This window comes from Drosophila albomicans, chromosome 3, assembly GCF_009650485.2.
Source record: "Drosophila albomicans strain 15112-1751.03 chromosome 3, ASM965048v2, whole genome shotgun sequence".
Lineage (NCBI taxonomy): Eukaryota > Metazoa > Arthropoda > Insecta > Diptera > Drosophilidae > Drosophila > Drosophila albomicans.
Genome location: NC_047629.2, coordinates 33282717 through 33305500, shown reverse-complemented (window position 1 = coordinate 33305500; position 22784 = coordinate 33282717). Strand labels below are relative to the sequence as shown.

The window sequence follows — 22784 nt, the reverse complement described above, 5'->3', positions numbered from 1 at the left end:
ACGTGCGATGCCGTTGATTTCCTGGTTTAGAATCATGCAAACAAGTTCACCTTGGCGTATGAGTAACATGCCAGTAACTAGTTTGTTGTTGTTGTTTAGCTATTGTTGTTGCTATTGTTGTTGCTGCATGCCAATAAATGTGCCCGGAAATGTGCTTGACATTCGCCTACACGTCAACTCAACCTTTTAGCCATCGCTCTGCTCTTTGGTCTCTAAACTCGATCAAGTCTTAAAGATTAAAACGTTTTATCTGCATTCGAAGAAACTCACCAGCAATGTTGGCATTGAGTACGATGGACACTCGCGGGCACGTTGACGCATTGCGGAGACCTTCTCCTTGGTGAACTCGCATGTCTCCAGATGCGCCCTCAATACAGCAGCGAGTAGGCGTGGCTGATCGTCCAGCTCGGTGGCCAGAGCGCGCTGTTGGCCACGATTCTGTGTGCTCTGCTGCATGGCGGCCAAAATGCGCGCCTTCTCACGCTTCGGCACGCGACCAAAACGCACAGCTGCAAAAAACACAAAAGGGGGAAAATTGAGTTAAAGCTGTGATGGAACTTGTGTAAAGAGATCTTAACAATATGTAAGTATTTTGTACACAGTGCTGAAATTTTGAAAACAGCTTGCATAAAGTATTTTTATACTATACAAAAATGTTTTACTGCATTTAGCATAATGTATACGAAATGGTAGCTTATTTAAATAAATTACAATATGTCAAGAACTAAACGCTGTCCGTAGCTCATTGCTATGCAACACTTGCGTGCTGTAGCACTTAGCTTCGTAAGTGTTTCTCTCAGTGCATAAAGACAGGTGCAAGGACTCGACAACAGCTGCTTCTGTTGCTGTCGTTGTCACGCAGGAAGTTGGCCAAGAGCAGCATTGAGTTTTGAGTTCGAGACCCTTTAAACTGGGTCATTGTCTGCTCTCAGCTCTTAGCTGTCTGTTCAACTTCTTGTTGCTATACTTTCTCTTTTTTATTGTGACTTCTTTCTTCTCGGCGTTCACATTTTGTAGATTTTTAATTTGCACTAACGAATTTTGTATGTGGGTGAACTTTCACATTTCCCCACAGAGCCAGAGAGATGCATAGATGAAGTTAGAAAGAGAGAGAGAGAGAGAGACACGTTTTTGGTCACGTTTGAACGTTTAAGCGTTTTATGGGCGCTAATTGGCCGCGTAAAGTGTTTCAACTTTAGGGTTTTAGGCCCGCTTCAGCTTGGCCAACTTTTCAATGTCAAAATGCAGTTTTCTACACACAAATTTCACTCACACGCTAAAAAAAACTGGCACACACACTAAACACAAATCGGTAACAAAAGTGAAACAGCAGCAGACAGAAAATCGGGGCGCTCGCTACTGATTTTTCTGCTACTTTTTCCACACTCACACACACACATACACATGCTCACACACAGCAGCCGAGCCATCGAGAAATCGTTTGATGTACTGACTGAGTGACTGCGCGAATGAATGAATGACCCACTTGCCAGGCAGCGAAATTCAGGTCAAACGAAATGGAAAATGAAAGACAGCTGCTGCGACTGCGCGTAGAAATTAGAGCGAGTGAGCGAGAGCAGCAACAGTAACAACTACAACTACAACTACAGCGGCGACTGCGACGCCTGCGCCAACTTTCGACGCCGCAAAGTTGGTCAAACATGAAGAGAGCAGCGCAGAGCTCTGCGTTTTTGTTGCTTTTTAGAAAATAGCAAAAGCAAAAGCAAAACGACCATCGACTAAAGTTTCATTTCAAGTTTAAAGCTCTTCCGCAACAACAACAACACCAACACCAACTGATTATTGTTGTGTGCGTATAAACGAGGTCAGCACTTCAATGGCGCTTAAAGCGACAGCAACAACAACAAAAAGGTAAACAAAACGCAAGAGCAAACACAAACGCAAAACGCAAAGACAAAAGTAAAAAGTGTGTCTAGCAAATGCCAAAAAAAAAACTTTGCAGCTGAAGAAATTGAAGAGAGAGAGCGAGAGAGTTGCCATTTGCTTTTTGATCTTTTTCGCGTTGCGCCTGCGCAAAGTCAAAATGCAATTTTACTTTACTGTTGAGTTTCGTTTTCTATCTCTTTCAAACTTACGCGCATTGTGATAGTTAACGTTGCCTTTGAGTATGCCTTTTAATATTGGTAATTCTTCGGCCATTTTGTGTGTGTTTTGTTTTTGTGGTTGTTGTTTTTGTTATTGTTAAATATTAATCTTTAGTTGAGTTTAGCTTTATTTGCTCACACACACACTCATATACACTGCTTGAGATTCGCTTTTTTGTTGCACACTGGGCGCATTTAATTTGCGTTTCTTGCAATTTCCATTAAAACTTATTTTTTTTTGTTTTGCTTGTTTTGGTTTCTTTTGGCACACACAATTTTTTCTTCTTGCAAGCTTTGATTAAATTCCTTCAGGTACTTTTAACAGATAATTTTATGTTTTGTTTTGTTGCACTTTTAAACTTTTGTTTGTTTTCTAAATTTCTAGTTGTTGCATGCAGGAACTTTCTTTGCTTGTAAATATTTATTTTAGTTGTAACAATAATTTTTGGAATTGCTCATATTTTGTATTTAACTTGTATTTCTTCTTATTTTTTTGTAATATTTTTTTTTTTTTGACCGCGTAATCCAAGAAACGTGTGTGTTTGGGTTGGTTCTGGAACTGTGGCTTGATATTGAGAGACTGGTCGATTTTTCTTCACATTAACAACAGAGTTTAGCACAATTGATTCAGTAGTTGTAGCAATAATATTATTATTATGTTTATATATTTATATTTGTATTTGTGGTATTTAATTGAATGTGCAATTGTTTGCGGCGACGACGTTGAAACACATTGAATCGTGATAAAGTTTGCTTTGGTTGCTGTTCAAATAATTCGCTAACATGACAAAACTCGACAAGGTCTCGAACGCGACTAACTGCAAAAGCAAAAGCACGTTACGATTATACCCCGAAAGGTAGCGAACAACTCTGACTGAAAGAGAGCGTGAGAGCGCCCGCAAAGTTAAGCGCCAAAGAGAGCGCGCCCCAAACAAAAGCAAAAGAGAGAACGTGCAAGTGTGAGAGCGAGAGCGCGCGCTTTGCTTGCTGCTAAGAGAGCGCCATCTGTTGTGTGTTGTGTTAAAGCTCTGTGAGTAATTTTGTAGAGGGGCAACAAACCAAAGCAGCGTCAAAGCAGCGCCGAAGCAGCGCCAAAGCAGCGCAGTTGATGCGAGTTCTGTGATAACACAACTCATGACTTGTACTCATGAATAATTGTGAATACAATGAGTGCACATTATTTTTTTGCAGTATTACGGGTAAAATGCAAATATTGCTCTGATATAAAAATGACATTTTTATTAATCACGCTCTCAATGCTAAATTAAAACGCTGCTGCCAGTCATCGTCGATGCATTTTGCAAGTTCAAGCACTGATAAGCTTGCAACACAAGCTCAAGCTTCAGCTCTTTATCTTTATCTTATCTTGTGGAAAGTTCAATGCTCGTGGCGCCAAAAGCAAACAGCAAAAGCAACAACACAAAAGTTCAAGCAAAGAGAGCGCAAGTTCTCTTTGTGCTCTCTTTGCTAGCAAAGCTCTTAAGCGTTGCGAGCTTTTCAACACACTGTGTTGAGTTTTGTGCGCTTCTTAAGAGAGAGATGTAGCTAGAGCTTTCGCGAAGCTTTTGCAGCAACAATTGTGCATAGGTAAAGAAAAAATAGAGATCACGCATACGCATAGTTGGCAGATTTATTTGCATGCAGCTTTGTAAAGCGATTTTGTTTAGAGCGTCGTTAAAATGCCTTTTGTCATTTTGCACAGTTTAGTTTATGACTCTCATTTTTAGTAGTTTTTCATTGTTGTTGTTGTTGAGTCACGTTTGAAGTTGTTGTTGAAGGCAATGCAATCAATGGGTGCAACTAAAACATAGTTTGTAATCGCTATGTCAAGGACAGATGCATAAATAAATGATGTGCATTTTTCCACACATCACACATTGAAAATGTATCTCAAAGATACATTATTATTGAGGTCAGCTGAGTCAGTTGTGTTGTGTTGTGTTTGAGTCATATGCGAAGCAATTTGATTATTCAAATTGTATGCAAACTAATGCCTGCTCACACAAAACAACAACGTCATCACATTTCAAACCACTTGAAGGAGCCACAAGCTGCTCGCTGCTCGCTGCTGGACAGACGAAGTGACGGGCAGTCGAAGAAACAAACGTTCATTGAACTCTTGACGCGAAATGAGGCCAAAAAAGCAAACAATGGCGACAACGACGTCGAACAAAAAAATAAAGCGAAACACACAACAACAAAAAAAACAAACCAATTTAATAATCATAATAATGTTGTTGTTGTTGTTTGTTGTTGCTTCACATTTCATACGCACGAAAGTAAAAGTGAAAGTTGCGAGTAGAAATTGTTGTTGTTGATGTTGTTGTTGCTGTTGCTCGTGCGTGCTGTGGAAATATTTTATATTTTTTTTTGGCCAAGCAGGTAGTAAATAGGCCTATAAACTTGCTGTAGGAGCAAAGCGAGTCTGATTGCATAATAAACTGAAAAAAAGATGCTCGAAAATTCGAGTGAAGCAGCTTTGATTTAAACTAAATGTATCTACATAATTACTTCAGAATGGGGAGTCGCAAAACAACCATAAGATACAAATGTATCTTAAAGTATTTTGAAAACCAGTTGCAGTGTCATAATAAACAAGCTCATCAGTTGTTTTTTTGTCGGTTGAGCACAATTAAAAGCCAATTAACAAGTCGTGAAAACAACATTTCACTTTCACTTGGTGTCGTAGCAATGACAGTTTGTCAGCGAGCAACTTTGCTTTTGCTTTGCTGCTTTCTCCATTGAACATTGAACATTGAATAGCAATTGTTATTGTTATGATTATGATTTTTGTTGATTATTACGCTTGTTATTATTATTATATGTGGCTTCCCGTATTACGGCAAGAGCGCTAATTGTGGAAGAAGCAGAAGAAGAAGAGGAGGAGGAAGAAGAAGCAGACGAAGACGAAGCGTATAAAAAAAAAAACAACATTTGTTTATGTTTTCTCTGCGTCGCGCTTTTTTATGACTCAAGCAAAGTTCAATGCACCGGCTGATGCGGGAGCGAGATGGCGATAGAGAGAGGCAGTGCGATAGAGATAGCAAGAGGTAGGCCTACTTTCGGTTGTTTGTTAGTTTCGGGTGATTCACAATGCTTCGTTCGTTGCTTTACGTAAAAAAGCGACACAGTTGTTGTTGCTGGTTTTTTGTTGCTCTGTGGCGCTTGCGTAAGTTGTTTACAATATGATCGAGAAATGCGGAAAGGCGCAACGAAATGTTTTTTGTGTGTGTAAGAAGAAAGCAATAAAAAACGAAGTGAAGAAAGACACACAACTAAAGACATCATAAGAGTTTTTGTGTTTCGTGGAATCGAAATGAGCTGTGTGACAAAAGAAAGCATTGTTTGTGGTTGAATGTGGTTATTTTAATTTGTGGGTCACGAAAACTCAGGAGGTCAGACTTCGAAGGCGATCGTCGTCGTCGTAATAATAATAATAAGGGGGACCCTGTGCCATATTACAATTATTAATTTCCCAATGCATAAAAAGGTCGAGCTCATCAATTGAACACACACAGACACACATACATTCTCATATTTTCATCAATAAAGCGTAAAACGAAACAAAGGCAGAAAAAAACCTCGAGCGTCGCAATTATTTTTTATTTTTGTGCAATGCGTCGTCTACGTAATCCAAGTGAAATTGTAACCCAAATTATATAGGCTACATATGAAATAAATCTATTTGCAAGGGAATGCCATTTTGAATGCAGTTTTTCATAATTATTTTCAAATCAAATGCGCGCCAAGGCAACCAAGAGCTGCGACTGCGACTGCGCTGCTCGTAGCGACAGCGCTGCAACTGAGGCGAATGACCGTGCCTGACCCAAATAAAAGTCGCTGCACTCGCCAAACAAAGGCGACAAATGCTTGCTCACTCACACACACTCACACACACATACACAGTCTCAGTTCGCTCACTCATCGTCATCGTGCAAAAACAAAAAATTGCAGCAAGAAAAAGCGCAGCGCGCACTCAAAATGAGGCCGAGTGCAATGAACAGCATTCAGCACACTCACACACACATACACAAGAGAGCACAAAAGTATGCAAGTATGCAAGTTTGCATGCGAGAGAGCGCGCAATTTGTGTGAGAGAGTGCAGAGTGTGACTGCTGCCTATGCAAATGCAGCGACTGCGACTGCAGTCGAACAAGTTGCGACGCTGATGTTGCAATGCGAAACCTTCGAGAAATTTTACAAGAGTCGTTGAACTCCAACGTGTGTCGGTCGGTCGCTTGCTCGTTTAACTGCGCTGAGCTAAACTGAGCTGAGCTGAACTGAGAGCAGGCCATTGCAGCAATGTTGGCTGTGGCTCGACTCGGCACCACTTGGAGCTTGAAACTAGTTTGGTGCCGAGGCATTGAAAAAGCGAAAGTACATTTTTTTGCTGCCCGCTGTCCCGCTGATGTGGCGTTCACTGTGTGTGTGTGTGTGTGTCGAGAGTTCGTGTGCGTTCGGCTTTGTGTTCGGTTTTTGGCGCTCGTTTGACGTTCGTTTGGCGTTCGAGGTAAATGAACCTTTTGAAGGTTCAACTTGCGTAGTAGGCGACGTCAACGGCGGCTGCGACGTCGCTTGGCGTGTAAAACAAGTTTGTTACGTTTGTTTGCTGCTGCTGCTTTCGGCAGTTTTATTTCGCGCTCTTTTCTTTTGTGCAATTTCACCGTGCAAAGCAAAGCGACAAATTTGTAAGACAGGTGAAGCGACGCACGTCTTCTTTATGTAACAGCGGGTAGAGGAAAACTTGTCGTTGTTGGTTTTTGATGATGCGTGTCACGCGTTCAATGATTTCACTGATGACGCGAAACAAACTCAAACTCAAAAATTGTATAATAGTTGTCTCTCGCTCTATCTCACACCTTAAATATAATTGCATTGAGATTTGCAAAGCTCTCCCACACACACTCACACAAGGCTTAAGCTCAATGCTCATTATCGTCGTTCGTCATCATGATTAGCATGTTGTACTTGAAGCTTTGACTCCCCAACCCAATAATCCAATGCGACCCCAGGCCAATCGTTGTAGCCTCCAATATTATTTTAGTCAACACCTCGCTATGAACATGTACATATGTATGTATTTGTATGTGTATGTGTGTAGCAGTGGCATTTTAATGTATTTGTAATTGACCTGAATAAAGTTCAAAACACTCGCAGCAGCAGCAAAACGACGTCGACAAGGCGAAATCTACATGCAAGCTCTATGTGTGCGTGTGTGTGTGTGTGTGTGTAGCCTCAAAATAATAATGATTACGACAACAACAACAACGACAACGCCAGTGCTACTGTTTGTAGTTGCTGCTCATACACACACACACACTCGCACTCACTTGCGTATTCAACTACAAAACAACAAAAAAAAAGTATTTTTTTTGCCTCCGATAATTGACAATTGTCTGATTATTTTTTATGTACAAAGCTAATTGTGGAGCATTTGTGTTTTTTTGTTTTTCTAGTTTGGTCTACAAAAATATTTACTTCATTTAACAGCTGCATTTATTTGGGCTTCTAATTCTGTCTCTCCCGCTCTTTCATAACTGTAAAAATCAGTCTTTGTCTTTGCATCTTGTGCTGAGTTGAGTCTCGAGTTTGATTTGAATGCATATTTACTTTCAATTTGCTTAACCTCGCGCTAATTTAAGTTCATTTCAATTAAAATAAACATGTTGTCTGTGTGAGAACTAATAAATAAAAAAATAAAATAACTGCAAACATTTCTATGCCTGCTGTGCGACAACTAAAAATATCAAATAAAACACAAATTGAAAAGCAAATGCAAAATGAGCAGCGACGTCAACGAATAAAATGAGTAAAGTAAAAAAAAAACTGCTTGTTTACTATCAAGTTAACTTGCACACACACAGACACACTCATACTCAAGCACCTTCACTGCTGCTGCGGCTGCTGCTGCGTCGCTGCTTTGGTTGACCCAGTTTCGTCGGTCAATGAACTGAACGCTGCTGTCGAGGCTGAATATGTGTGTTTTGTGGGGGAGCGAAGTCAAGAGAGCAAGAGCAAGAGAGAGAGAGAGGCAGCGGGTGTCGCCTGGCTCGTGTTGTTGCTTTTTTTTTTCTTCTTCGTTTCGTTCATTTTTGGGGGGCGAGTGAGTGTAAGTGTGTACGTGTGCAAGCGAGTGTCTGTGTCTGTGTGTGTGTGTGCGCTAAATTTCGGTTTCGTTTTCATTTTGACGGCGTCTTGCGTTTATTTTCGTGTCTTTACAATAGGCAAACACACACACAAAGACAAACGCAAACGCAAAGGCAAACAAAATGGCGCCTAATAATATTACTACATACAGTATGAAAAGAAATTATGAAAGCCACAAAAAGAAAGTGTTTCGAAATGGCCAACGAACAAAAGTGAAAGTTTTTTGCATACAGCATTATAATGCAAGAGAGCAAGAGAGCGAGTGAGATGCACGACAATGATATAAATTAAACATTTTTGTGTTGTTGTTGTTGTTGTTGCTGTTGGTTCGGCAGCAACAATTTCTAGGTCACGTAACTGTAAATATTCGACAACAGCCCACATGTGTTCGTCTCTTGCTGTATGTGTGTTTGTGTGTGTGTGTGTGTGTGTGTGTATTTCATTTTCCTTGAAAGATAAGGCAAGCCAATGCAGCAGCGCAGTCGACGTCAGCGTCGGCGTTGACAGCGCTTAAATAGCACACGGTCATTTTTATTATAAACAATTCGAATTTGTTGCTGTTGCTGTTGCCGAGTTCGAGTTCGCTGCTGCTGTTTATTTTGATGGCGGTCGTTTTTTTTTCAGATTTTTTCATTTTTGTTTTTTTGGCATTAGTATTATTTGGCGTAGAACTAGTTCAAGGATTCGCCATTTGTTGCGTGTTCATCAATTAATCACAATAGCATAACTATCAAAAAATAAAATAAAATACTCTGCATTTCTTTTCAAAATACAAAATCTAATCCATCAATTACAACACAAACTCTCACACACATAAATACATGTATTATTTAACACACGCTGCGCCTGCGCTTGCTGCCTACAAAGCAGCTGTCTCTGTCTTTCTCGCTCTTTCTCCATGCATGAACCACTTTCGTTTTCGACAGCAGCAGCAGCAACAGCAACATGGCCGCCATTATAGCACAAGAAGAAGAAGAAGAAGAAGCAGCGCCACAGACAAAAGTCAATGAACGTTGTGCGTGTGTTTGTGTGTGATTTTTATGCATTTTGATTTTGTTTGCTTTCATAATCGATACGAACATTTGTTGTTGCTGTTTCCTGTAGAAAATGTTCCGGACTTGCGTTCAATTTAAACAAATTATTACAAAATTTAATAAACCAGCAGCAGCGAGAGAGAGAGAGAGAGAGAGAGAAGGCAACAACAGCACACACTCTGCTGTTGCTTATGAATTTGGGTTAAGTGCGTTCATTCAACTTTAACACAATTTCGAAATGGCGCACAGTTGTATAGTTTGCTGTGACGGCTGCTGCTCCCATTTATCATGCGGGTGTTGGAAATTTGTTTAAACAAATTTACATATACGAAGTGAGTGTGTGTGTGTGTTTGCTTTGCTGGGCAAGCAGCTAACAACTTTTACTTTGCCGTGAAATCGCGCGCGCTCGTCTCACAAATGTCGCAATACACACACAAGCATACGCACACTCACACTCACACACACACACACACACACGTACACAGCTAAGCTAAAATTTCGTTCATGGCTGGTCAATGAACTCAACGTCGCGAGTCGTTTGTCGTTTGTCGTTTTCGTCGTCGCTCGTGTTTCGTTTCGTTTCATTTCGTTGAGTTCGTTTCGTTTCGTCTCGTTTCGTTTTAGTGGCTGTTATTGTTGTTTTTGCTATTTGAGCTTGACTCTCTTTATGATTAGGCAAATGTGTGTTTCTATTTGTGTGTGTGAGGATACGCTTAATCTGTAGTAGTTATATTATTATTATTATGTTTGCTACTCACCATCACGACTCATGCCGACGGCAATGCACTTTTTCAGTCGACAATACTGACAACGATTGCGATTGATCCTCAAAATGCTGCACTGTTGATTTTTGGTGCAAGGCCGATACTGAATCTTTTGCTGTATGGAGCGACGGAAGAAGCCCTGCAAAGAGTACAAAATATACATAATTATAAGTAAATTGTTAATATAATAATAATATAATATTTAAGCTATAGCTAGAGTAAGTTAATTAATTACATCGGCATTCGCATCCTCAATGGCTGCTGTCACCTTAACAGCAGTCGAGTTGTTGTTGCTGTTGCTGTTGTTGCTCAACGCTGTGTCCAACTTCTCGTCAAACTTTTGACACAAATAATTCAGCTGCGATGCCTCGAGACGCTGATGATGCTGTTCGCACAGCTCATCATCGCAGCCCGAATCCTGCGCCTCCATATCCTCGAGTTGTTGCTGCTGCAACTCCTCATCGCTGCTGCTGTTGCTGTTGTTGTTGTTGTTGCAGGTGCAATAATTGCCAATGCCATGCGTCAGCGATTGCGTACTCGAGTTGCTCAGTAGCGAGCAATTGCTGTCGGAGCTGTCGCGTCGCTGTTGTTGTTGTTGCTGCTGCTGTTGTTGCTGTTGCTGCTGTGTTGGTTGCTGTGTTTGCTGCAGCAGCAAATTGGCAATTTCTTTGTGTGTTTGCGCGGAAAAAGGACTATCACAATGCAGTTGATTGAGCTTATTGCTGTTATTGCAGGTGGGTTTCGTTGTTGCTGTTGCTGTTGCAGCTGCTGCTGCTGGTGTTGTTGCAACCGTTGTCTCCTCGGTTTGCTGTTTGAGTTCACGCTGCTTCAGCTCACGTGCATAGCGTATTTTCTTCCAAGGGCATTGATATTGCTCATAATCGACAGCAGCAACCATTGCTGTCGTGTCGCCAGCATTGTTATTGGTTGCTGGCTGCAGCTCATCGTCGCTGTTCGCACAATCTTCATCGATGCCCGACTCGATGCTGTCATTTTTGGCATTTAGATCGTCACATGGCTTTGGTGTTGCAGTTGCACTTGCAGTTGCAATTGCAGTTGGTGTGGCGGTTGCTGTTGCAGTGGCAATGCTTGTTGCACTTGGCTGCTGCAGCAACAACACAATCTGCTGCTGCTGCTGACTAATACTATTTGTCTGTTGATTGCTGGTTGTCTTTACTAATGTTGCAGGTGTTGTTGTTAGCTGTTGCTGTGGCTGATGTTGCTGCTGCTGTTGTTGTTGTTGTTCTGCTATCAGCACTGCTTCGTTTTCAGTCTTTTGCGTTGCTGTTGCTGTTGTTGCTGTTGCAGGTAAACAATTTGTCTAGGTTGTTGCTGCTGTTGCTGCTGTTGTTGCTGCTGCTGCTGTTTGCTGAGCGGTGCAGACTCCAACAACTTGACCAAGGCCGAATGTTGCTGCTTCAGCTGCTGACTTTTCATCTGTTGCTGCTGCTGATGTTGATGTTGCTGCTGCTGTGGTTGCTGCTGTGGTGCACTGACAATGTGCACGTTGCTGTTGCCGGCTGTTGTCAGCAGCACAATTGTTGTGGCATGCTGCTGTGGCAACTGTTGCTGCTGCTGCTGTGGCTGCTGTTGTTGTTGTTGTTCCATTGCACAAACCATTTTTGTTTAAATATTGCAACTTTGCTCTCTTTCTTTTGTATATATTTAAATTTTTATATTTTTTGGTAGCACAAATGACACTGTTGTTGCTTTTTGCTCTACAATTTGCTAATAAGGAACATTTTGTTGTTGTTGTTGTGGTTGTTGTTGTTGTGGTTGTTGTTGTTGTTGCTGTTGCTTCACTTCACCAACATGAATATATTAAACTTTTCTTTCTTTCTTTCTTTTTTAGCGCCAAAATACTTTTTCTAAGTCTTTTGCTCTCTTTTAGCTTATTGCACTTCACTCTCTGGCACCAATTTAAAAAATAATATATATATTTTTTATTTAGATTATAGATTAAACTATTTGTTGTTTGCTCTTTATCATAATTATTATTCTTTTTTTTTTGTTGTTTTTTGGTTGGTTTGTAACGTGTTCTGTGTGCTCTTTTTTTGTTGCTGTTGCCGTGAAATGAATTCTGTTTCAATTTCAACTGTTTCTGTTTCGCGCGCTTTTCTTGCTCTGCACAACCGCTGCCAACGACGAGCAATTTGCGAATGAAAGCAGCGCCAACAGCTCCAACAACTCATGGCTGCTCGCTGCGCTTCGGCTCAAGCTCGGCACGCCTTCGGCCCTCGCTCTCTCTCTCTCTCTCTCTCTCTGTGTGTCGAATGTTCGCTCTCTCGGCTCTCGACAGTGGCAACCTCGCGCCACATATTGTTTTTGTTTTTATGTACCAACTGAGGACATTCACTCCAACGCTATCGTCGTCGTCGTCGTCGTCGACGTCAACGCGGGCAGCTAACAATAGACGTCGCTGTCGCTGCCCGCTGCTACGACTGCTGCTGCTTGTTGTTAGTGTTGTTGCTACTGTCGCTGCATTTGGTGGGGGCGCCGTTTATTTTTTTTTTGTTTCTGTGTTCTTGTAAACAATTCTTGGAACACCTACGCGACGCAGATTTTAGGTAGCTGCCACCTGACTGATCAGCTTTGTTTGATAACAGCAGCAACAACGACAACAACAATGCACACACACACGCGTACACACGCATACACATGTAGGTGGCTGAAGTTTTTGATGCTTTGGCTTAGTTCAAATATTTTGTGTGTTTCTTTTTGTTTGTTTTCTTTGAAAAATGAGTGACAAATAAGATTAATTGATATTGAGTGTACGGATGTTGTTGGGGGCGTGAGAAGGGGGCGGGGAGCGGGGGCGGGGCGAGCGCTATCAATAAATATGACAGCCATAAGAGGATCTTAGATCTGGAACAGGGGCTCTTAACATGCCTCAACTATTCCCTACTCTATAGATTAGAATTCGACACGCTTCCCCAACTTAACCTATTAATCATTAAAACTATAGTTTCATATCGATATTTTTAAATCGCTGACAACAACAAATTATTAAATAAAAATAAAGTGTTGCCCTAATTATGCGAAGGGGAGAGAGAGAGATAGCCCGATTATTTAATAGCGACCATTGTTGTGCATATTACAATCTGGACTACAAACAATTTAACGCCTCGTTATTAATAATATTAAATAATATTTCGGCGCATTGTTGCTTTTTGTCTTTTGAGGCCACACACACAAACACACAAACACAAGCACAAACACACAACGCAAAGGCAACAATAGCAGCAGCAGCAGTCTCCCTCTCCCTCTCTCCCTCTTACTCTCTCGCTCATGCTGGAAGGCTACGTAACCAAAAAGCCCCAAACAGCAACAAAAACAACGGCAGCGACTGCGACGTCAACATAATACGACGACGTCAGCAGAGGTTGGCTGACTGGCAGTTCAGTTCAACGAACCTCACCATTGTCGTGACCTACTTTTCGGTCAAATACCTCCAAATGTGGAGCTGTTGAGCGCGCCAGTGACGAACCAACGAACGCAAACACGAAGCAGCGAGAGCCGAGCGAACGCACGAAACGAGCCGAGCCGAACCAACGAAAGGCCGAACATTCATGCAATGGCGCGCCGCTCTCAATTTACTTGGGCGCTCTCTCAATGCATTTGCATGTGAATTTGTTGTTGCTCGTTTGCTGCTGCAGTTTGCAAGCCTTTGCTTGAGCCATTTGTTGTTGCTGCTGCTGCTCGTTGCCGTTTGGAGTTCATTTGAGCTGGCGGTCGGTCAACGACACAGAAACCTCAGACGGACAAAACTGCATGGTTATGGGCTTGGCCTGGGGGCGTGCAGCAGTGGCAAAAACGGCAATTGCAACGGCGCGGCAGCTGCAGTGGCAGCGGCAACATGGCTAAAATGCGTTCAAGGAAATCTTTGGCAATGCAGCTTAAGCTTAACATTTTGGGCGCAAAGTTGCATCAGCCAGCCAGACAGCAATGCGGTGTAGCTTCACATTATATAATTGAAAACTATAAAATATAAATAATAATATAGCAAAAGCAAATCTTAAACCTCTAAGCGTGCAAGCCAACGCGAGTTCAATGCACTCGAGCAGCATTCACTCAACGACAATTTTTGCACTCATTTCAATGCCTCGCACAGCCCCCGCAAAAAAAAATACGAGGCTCAAGTCAAGAAGAACTTTCGGGAACAGCTGTGCCCGTTTCTACTCTGCTCTCTGTCTCTCTTTTCATCTATTACCTGCACGAGTGCGCTCTCTCGCAGTGCGACGCTCGCTCTCTCGCGTGCTCTCTCTCTCTGTGCTGTGTGCTGTGCTTTGCTATGCTAAATGTGAATGAACTCTGCTGGCAGCTGCAATGCGAATAACAAGTTTCAAAGGAAAGTGAGAGCATTTCACGTTACGAGCACACACACACAATCGTATAGCTGTGAGTGTGTGTGAGTGTGCATACGCATGGCGCTTGCAAGTGTGTTAGTGTATAAGTGTGCTAGGCAACGTTGCGTACTCCCACAAAGCAGCCAAGCGTTGCCCTGCTCCTCTCTCTTTCCCCTCCCGCATCATCACTCGATTGATCCCCATGTTCTTTACAAGCATTAGAGTTCATTGTTTGTTTGTTAAATGATTTTGTGTATTGTTTCGGCTTATTTTTGGGGGGAGGGAGATCTCAATGGCGATCGCTTATGAATGAATACTATAGCACATGCCTCAAGCTATATACGCCGATATCTGTCTACCTGTTGAACCAATTGCTTGACCTGCATCGCCTTTGGTCTCAAGAGGCTACTGACGCAGCAGCATCATATTTTTGCTTCTTCTTTGCTTCGCTCTTTCTATCTGATCTTAAAATATTCCCATCAATTTGGATTATTTTGTTCTTCGCGCCTGGCAACAACATGTTTTCTTTTAAGTTATGCTAATCTAAGTCTAAGTTTATGCCAATTTTATAGTTTATTCTTTTTTCGCTCTTTTGCTGAACTTTTCCGAGAATACTTAATCTAAAAGCTCTATAAAATTCCATAAAATTGTTCTTTTACTCTATATTATATGTTTCTTTATATTTTTAGCTGTTGGTGCTCATCAAATCTTTTGTCATATCATATTCCCTTTTTTTTAAGTGCTATTTTCAGCTGTCTTTTGATTAATCATGTGCTTAATTAAGCTCTTAAAGCGCATTAAAAAGCTGCTCAAAGTTGATGTGTTATTTGTGTGTTCTTTGTTGCTGTATTCTTCGTCAATTTTAGGGCTCGTCAAATGCGTAAGCAATTAGCACGTGCCTAACCGTTGTCCAAGACGATGACAACTCATCGCCTCGACTCGACATCAAAAATCCCCGGAACCAAATGCTCACTCAGCATTCGTCATGTTGTGCTGACTTGGCCAGAATGTGAATTGGTAATAGACAAACAAACACACACTCAACACACACAATAGAGGCAGCAATTAGTTGACAAAAGCCACACAACACACACACAGAGGCAAAAACAACAATAAATAATTGTTGTCTAAATTACGAGTCGATTTGGAGTTGCGCCTTAATCAGGTCAAAGTTCATTGCCCGTTGCAAGGATATTTGCTTTTGCCTGACCAAACCACACTGAAATGTCTTCCTCTGCCTTCTCTGATTCTCTCTTTCTCTGCTTCTCGGCCTACTCCTTCGCATTGTGGTCGTTATCGTGCAACGTCGCACGTAGGCAAAGCACAACCAACAAACCACCACCCACCACCCACCGCCACCCCATCAACCCCATTGCCATACAAAGTGATTCCCTTTGGCCTCGCGCTTATTGACGTCACTTTTGCAGTCGCTGCTTCTGCTTCTTCTTCTGCTGCTGCTGCTGCTGTCTCGGCTCAGTTCATTCAACTCAACATGCCTCATGGTCGCCTGCATTCATATGTATGTGTGTATGTGTGGCAAGTGAACGTGGTATGGGGGGCGTATACTTAATTTCCATGTGTGCAAATTGCGGCTAACAACAACACTATTTTTCGGGCTATGTTTGCCCGAAGTGAGCATTAATCACTGACTCATATATATGGATAAATCAGCGATAGTAAATCGATAAGCAATTACAGTGTTCAATAAATGATTAAGGACAAAACGTCACAAAGGACACAACAAACTAATGGAAATGTTTCGAAAAGAAAGGGGATTAATATTAATATTATTATGGTCTGGGATACTGACAAAAATCTAAGGGAAATGTTGCGGCTAAAAATGTTTAATATTGATATTATTATAATATTGAAAAAGATTCAACTAAAAATAATTAGTATTAATATTACATTGAAAAAGTTTCGACTTAAATGAAATAATATTAATATAGTTAAGCTTTTGTAGTCTAACACAGATCTAAAGAAAATATTTCGCATTATTCTTATATAGAGAAAACTTTATCCAAAAAAGGAATAATAATATTATTGTAAACTATCCTAACAAAAATCTAATGAAAGAGCTTTTACTAAAAAGGTTTTAATATTAATCTAATAGAAAAGTTTCGAATAGAAAGAAATGTAATATCAATCTTATTGTTTTATATATTACCTAATGAAAAATTTAGACTTAAAATGAATTGTAATGATATTAATTAAAACTAGCCTAACAAAAATCTAACGAAAGAGCTAAAAAGGATTAATCTTCTTTAATATTATATTAAAGAAGCTTTTACTAAAAAGTGATTAAAATGAATATTAATCTTGTAAAATATGCTAACAAAGATCTAATGAAGAAGCTTCGACTAAAATGGAATAATATAATTATTAATATTATATCGAAAAAGCTTCTTCTTAAAAGTGTTTAAAATAAATATTAATCTAGTAAACTATCCCAACAAAAATCGAATATGAATATTACTTTTATTATCATTCTTCTATGCTGTTCAGGGACATTTAGCTGAGCTCCCAAATTTAGCAAAGCAACCAAGGAGACTGTCGATTGGGGACATTGCACTGAAATAACCTTAAAGAAACAGCACAGGCTGAATCAGAAAAAGCGACAGAGAGAGAAAGAGAGAGACAGAGCGAGAGAGAGAGAGAGAGAGAGCGTGCCCCAGTGAAGCGCTCTTTTGACTTGGCGCACAGCAAAAACTCTGCTTGCTCCAAAGAACTTTTTTTTATTTTATTTTTGCATAAGCATAAACGTTAGAGAAGCAAAGAGAGAAAGAAGGACGGAGAGGGGAGGAGGAGGAGGAAGGCAGACAATGTGCTGTGTGTGTGTGCCTAGGAATTGGCTTGGCGAGTGTGTGTCATGATTTTGTACAGTTAGAAAAGCGCCAGCTCGAAGCTGCAGCAACAACAACAAATCGTGGGCAGAGGAAATGACCTCAGGAAGGAAATGCAATGTATTTAATTGGCCAAATGTGTGCACAATGCATTGCCGACTTCGTTCGTTCTACGTTCTATGCAAATGTCTATCTCTATGTGTGTGTGAGTGTGCATTAGAGTGTGTGTGTGTGTGTAAGTGGGTGGGCGGCAGCGGTTGACAAGTGAACAAATGAGGAACACTATCTGGCAGCTGATAAATTATTGAGTGATTAGCTTTACCGAACACACAAGTTGCAAATATTTGCCAAACTATTTGAAAAGTTTACCAACTTAACTGATTGATTAGGCAAATGAAAAGCTCTCCTTATAAGCTTTAATGAGCTTTAGCTGATGCTGAATTTCGGAAATTTAAATGTATGCACTTAACTTGCACATATTTACTAAATTATTTTAAACAAAAATTTACCACTTGATTGTTTAGGCAAACGTAAAGCTTTTATAGAAGCTTTAATGAGCTTTCGCTTATAATGAATTTCGGAATTTGAAAATATTTATATATAGTATAAATATATTTTTTCTTAAGTATTTATTTTATATCAAATACAAATAAACAAAAAATATTCTAAATATAAGAGTGAAGTTTTAAAACATATTCACGCTTTTAATGCACTTTTAAAATATGAATTACGATTTTAGAAAAGTTCTAAAAATTATGTGGACACTTCGAAATATTCAATAGCTTTAAGAATGGCAAAACTATTATGTTATTTACATATATTTTTAAATATTTTATTTACTTATTGAATACTTTTCTTATAAGCCTGAATATAAGATTATATGATTGAAAAATTGAATATGTTAAAGATTGTTTTTATATATATTTTTTTTAAAATACAATAATACATTATTGTTTTAGGTTTTTCCTTAATACTTTTATGGAGTTATGAAATTTTGTATGTGACAATCTATACATTTTATTTTAACTCTTATGTTATTTAACTTTAGAAAATAAAATTGTATGAAAGCTTTTGCCATTTTCCAAATCTTTTTCTAATTAACTCAATTTACTATGATTTTTATAGATTTTTTAGATTTTATTTCTTTAGCTATTACCAAATATTTTCAATTATTTTAAAGTTTTTCTTTAGGTTTTAACTATTTCCAAATATTGCCAATTCTTTTTCTTATTTACTCAATTTACTATGATTTGTATAAATTTGTATTTCCTTAGCTTTTTAACTATTACCAAATATTAATAATTCATAATAGCTTTGGACATTTTCTGGCACTTTCTTTGACAGCTAAACATACACAACATATCTGTAGCTATAGCTCAACATGAAGCACACGCAACCTTCTACCAGCTATAGAAAAAGAAGCAGCAGCAGCAGCAGAAGCAGAGCGAATTCAACAATCAAATTGTCCTTTAACCAGTCCAATGAACTCAAAGCGTGCCGTGAGCTGCAGCAACAGCGAAGAAGAAAAAAAAAGAGCAGAACAGAACCGAACTGTCAACGTGCTAAAATTGGCGCGCATCGCAATGGAAGACACCTGTGCCATGTCAAACAAAAAGAACACACCGAAAGCAATGTGCCACCCCCAGCAGCCACCCCACCAAACCAAGTTGCCTTCTCACTCTTACCATAGCTTACTCTATCCATCTCTGTCGCTGTCTCTCTTTTGCTTTCGCAGTGAACTCGACAAAACGTTTCACTTTTGCTGCTGTTGCTTCGAAGCGAAGCTTGTGGGGAGAGCGGGGGGGAGTGGAAGAGGTTGACAAGGGGTGGGTAGGGAAGGGATGGAGAGGGGGAAGGGGGTTGGTAGGTAGTCCACTTTGCTTTGACCCAGTTAACGTGCATTGAACTGCGCCCGGATGAGAGCTCAGGTTTGTAGCGAGAGATGCGAACGAGAGCGAGAGAGAGAGAGAGAGGGTGGGTTATGTTTGTATGTGTGTGTGTGTGTGTGTGTGTAGCGCCATTTAGGGGTTACGAGCTATGTGTGTGTGTGTGTGTGTGTTTGGGTGTATGCATGTATATATGTGTGTGTGTGTGTGTCTCTTTCAGTGTTCTGTGTGTGGGGGGAACGAAAGTGTTTAACCGCCACCCGCTAGGTGGCGCTGCAGCAGCATTAACCTTAAAAATTGCTGCCGTTTGTCCCCCCTCCCTCTCTCTGTTGCTGCTCTGCTGCGCGGTCATGTGACGAACGCTCTGTGCAACTGTGGAGCAATGACCGCAGCTCGACGAAAGTTGAAGGATAACTTTGCTGGCAAAATGCAATTTGCAATTGGGCAAAAAAAAACACAACAACACAAAAGGCTTGACACCACAGGGATGACCCTCTGTGTATGTGTGTTTGTGTGTTGGCCAATTGGTCAGTTAGCCTTTTGTGCGGCAGAGCAATTAAAATAAGAGCAATAATTATATCGCTTGCTGAGTTGCTTGGTTACGCCTCACACGCCAAATTTAATCACAATTTTTTGTTGCCGTGTTCCACTTTTGTCTAGTCATATTTATATATACTACATATATACAGTATATATTTTGTATGATTTCTATATATATTCAACCGAGTTTAGTTGCTATCTGTGTTTGCATATTTTTATCTACATTCGTTCTCCATTAGTTTTTCGTACTTTGCTTTTTTGTTGGCGTCATTTATTTATTTAATATTTTTTCTGTTTGTTGTTTTGTTATTTCTATTTCTATTTTTTTTTTTTTTTTTTTTTTGCTTTTATGACATGCGTGAGTTCGTTGAACTCAAACGCAATTATTTCGCGATTATCTTCTGGCTGTTTATGCCTTTTCAATAGTGCGCGCTCTTTCTCTATTTCTATCTCTCTTTCACTCTTCTATTCTTTCTCTCTCTCTCTCTCTGTGTCGACCTCAACTACAACTAAACCGCAAGAGGAAATTGCTAAGAAGCCGCAAGTAGAATGCCAAATACTCGCACCTCCAACAATGTTGCACTGACTGATTGACTGACTGATTGAATGACTGACTGATTGACTGACTGAGTGATTGACAATCATAGAACAGCACAACACGCCAAGCAGTGAAATTGTGAAAAGTGTGCTATACTTTTAATATATTTAAGCTCAAAAACTAATCAAAACTAAAATTTATTTATTTGAGTTGAAAAATAAGTTGAGTAAGTTTAATATTTGCCTCTCAAATTGAAACATAATAACCATTGTATTAAAATGTTTTTATAAACAGGAAAGAAAGGAAAGAGGCGAAAATATTTATTGTTACTTTAAAGTTTTTCTTGAATTTTTAGCAAAATCATTTAAAACAAAACTTTTATTTTTCAATGCTTACTATAAAATTTTAATTAATATTATTAAAATGGCAAATGGATTTGATTTCATAAACATTTTAATTTAAAATGGGTAATTTTTAGACATTTCTTTATGATTGCATAAACAATTTAATTTAAAATGGGCAATCTTTAGAAATTTCTTTTCCTTTTTTTTATTAAAATAACCAAAAAATAATTGTTATTTGTCAGTGATTTTTATAAAATGGTTTTTAAATTGTGGTAAAAATTTAAAAAATTGTTTTTTTTTTAATATTTATTTTAATTGTTGATAAAAATGATGGAAAAAGTTATTTTTTTTTAATGATTGCTATCAAATTTTAATTTTTTATTTATTTTATTTTAATTTTTGACAAGAGTTAAAATAGAATTTTTTTAAAATGGTTTTTATCAAATTTCATTTATTTTTAAAAACCTTTTAAATAAATGTTTATATTTATAATAAAATTTGATAAAAATTAAAAAAAAAATTGTTGTGTTTAAATTATTGTTATCAAATTTTAATTATTTTTATAATATTTAATGTAAATATTAAATAATTTTGCTAAAAAATATTTTTTTTTGTAGTTTTTAAAAATTAAGATTATTTTCATTTTAATTAAAATAACTGTATTTGAGTTTTTTTGTAAAAACATACAAATTAAACAACTATTTTATAATTTTGAAATATAATATTATATATTTTTATCGAAATAATTTTTTTTTTAAAAAAATTAATAAAATCCTAATCTCTGATGAAGTGAGCATATTTTCAATGCGAAGCAAATTTAAAATTTATTATAATATTTTAAAATGGTTATTATTATGTGGCTTGTAAATACTTTACTATGCTTTTAAATTATGATATTTTTCAAGGAAAAACTACACCCACGGCAGTTAATTGAAATAAATCAAAAATTATGTACTTGAATGCATACAAATGGCAGCATTAAAGAATAGAGAGAGAGGAGGGGGGAAGAGAGAGAGGGAGATAGAAGTAGCTGGAATTGTATTACGAAGTGACAAGAAGTCAGCGCGTTTGTAGACAATTATCCGGCATTATTTGGGCACGGTTTGCCTTTGCGACTGGCCAAATAAACAGCTATTGTGTGTTTGCCACACACACACACACACACACACACCAACACACACACGGTTAAGTACACACACTGTGACAGCAAAAATCTAATCCAAGTTGGGCCATTGGCGTCACGGCTTGACGCAAATATTAAAACAGTTGGAGCAAACACACAGAAAGAGATGGCACTACAGTGTGCGAAAGAGAGAGGGAGCGAGAAGGCGAAACGAGTTTGGAGCAGAGTCGAAATGAATGTTGGCCCAAAGCTAGCGCAATGTGGCTTATACTCAAACATAGAAGACGCAAGGTCTTTTGCGTGCAACTGCAACACAAATCTAACTGCAGTTCTGCGCAGGTCGTTGGCATGCCAGAGCGAGACGGGGATAGCCAGTGCCAGAGCCAGAGCGAGAGAGCGACAGAGACAGCAAGCAGGTGACGTTAGAGTGCAGTGAACTTTTGCGGGCAACGCGACTTCGAAGCAAAACTCACATTCACACACACACACATGCACACACTCATACTCACACTCATACTCATACTCACACTTACACTCATACTCACATTCATACTCAGAGCTCATACCTGGGGCTGGTTCACCCACCATTAATGTAATTTTCGAATCTTTCGTTGTCTTACGCCTTATTTGGGAATCGCCTCGAAAAACAACAACAACTGAACAACAACAACAACAACAACAACTGAAACATCGAGTCAACAACAACAACAAAACTGTCATATAAATTGCTTGGCGGCGCTTTTAATGAGTCACCCACCCGAAAAAAAATACTCGAAGCGATTCATTTTCTCCAAAAAAACAAAACTCACGTGCCTCACTTTGTTGCAGTTGCAGTTGCAACGCATGAGATCGCATTTGTAGCTGTTGTTGTTGTTGTTGTCGTAAGTGGGCAGCAGCTGCAGCTGCAATGCCGTTTGTCCAATTATGCAATTGCACTCGAATCGCTGTCGTTCTCGCTTTAATTTATGGCTAAACTCGGGAATGTCAGTTATGATCAGGGCTCAGCGTTCTCCTATATAGAATAATACTCGCTTAGCATTCGATTGTCCTATGGCCATTTAACTATAATTGGCTTTGCTTTTGTTCCCTTTTTTATTTGACTGTTTTTTCTTCT

At 39.3% G+C, this 22784-nt stretch overlaps 2 protein-coding genes across 6 annotated transcripts in view; both read right to left on the bottom strand.

Moving 5' to 3' along the window:
• LOC117570216 (ecdysone-induced protein 75B, isoforms C/D) overlaps positions 1 to 22784 on the bottom strand; it is a 110580-nt gene that overhangs the window by 7020 nt on the left and 80776 nt on the right. For 3 of the 5 annotated variants that reach the window (XM_034251711.2, XM_052005172.1, XM_034251712.2), the window contains 2 exons: positions 10045 to 10189; positions 271 to 509 (listed from right to left, as the gene is read on the bottom strand). In XM_034251711.2, the coding sequence (XP_034107602.1) occupies positions 271 to 509; positions 10045 to 10189 (384 nt within the window). Of the gene's footprint in view, positions 1 to 270; positions 510 to 2096; positions 2915 to 7583; positions 7736 to 10044; positions 10190 to 22784 lie in introns of those variants that run through there. The other 2 variants (XM_052005173.1, XM_034251714.2) reach the window with 2 other exon arrangements.
• On the bottom strand, positions 11172 to 12808 carry LOC117570217 (ecdysone-induced protein 75B-like). The gene has a single exon (XM_052005174.1). It carries the CDS (start codon positions 11668 to 11670, stop codon positions 11302 to 11304), a length of 369 nt encoding a protein of 122 aa, XP_051861134.1. The 5' UTR covers positions 11671 to 12808; the 3' UTR covers positions 11172 to 11301.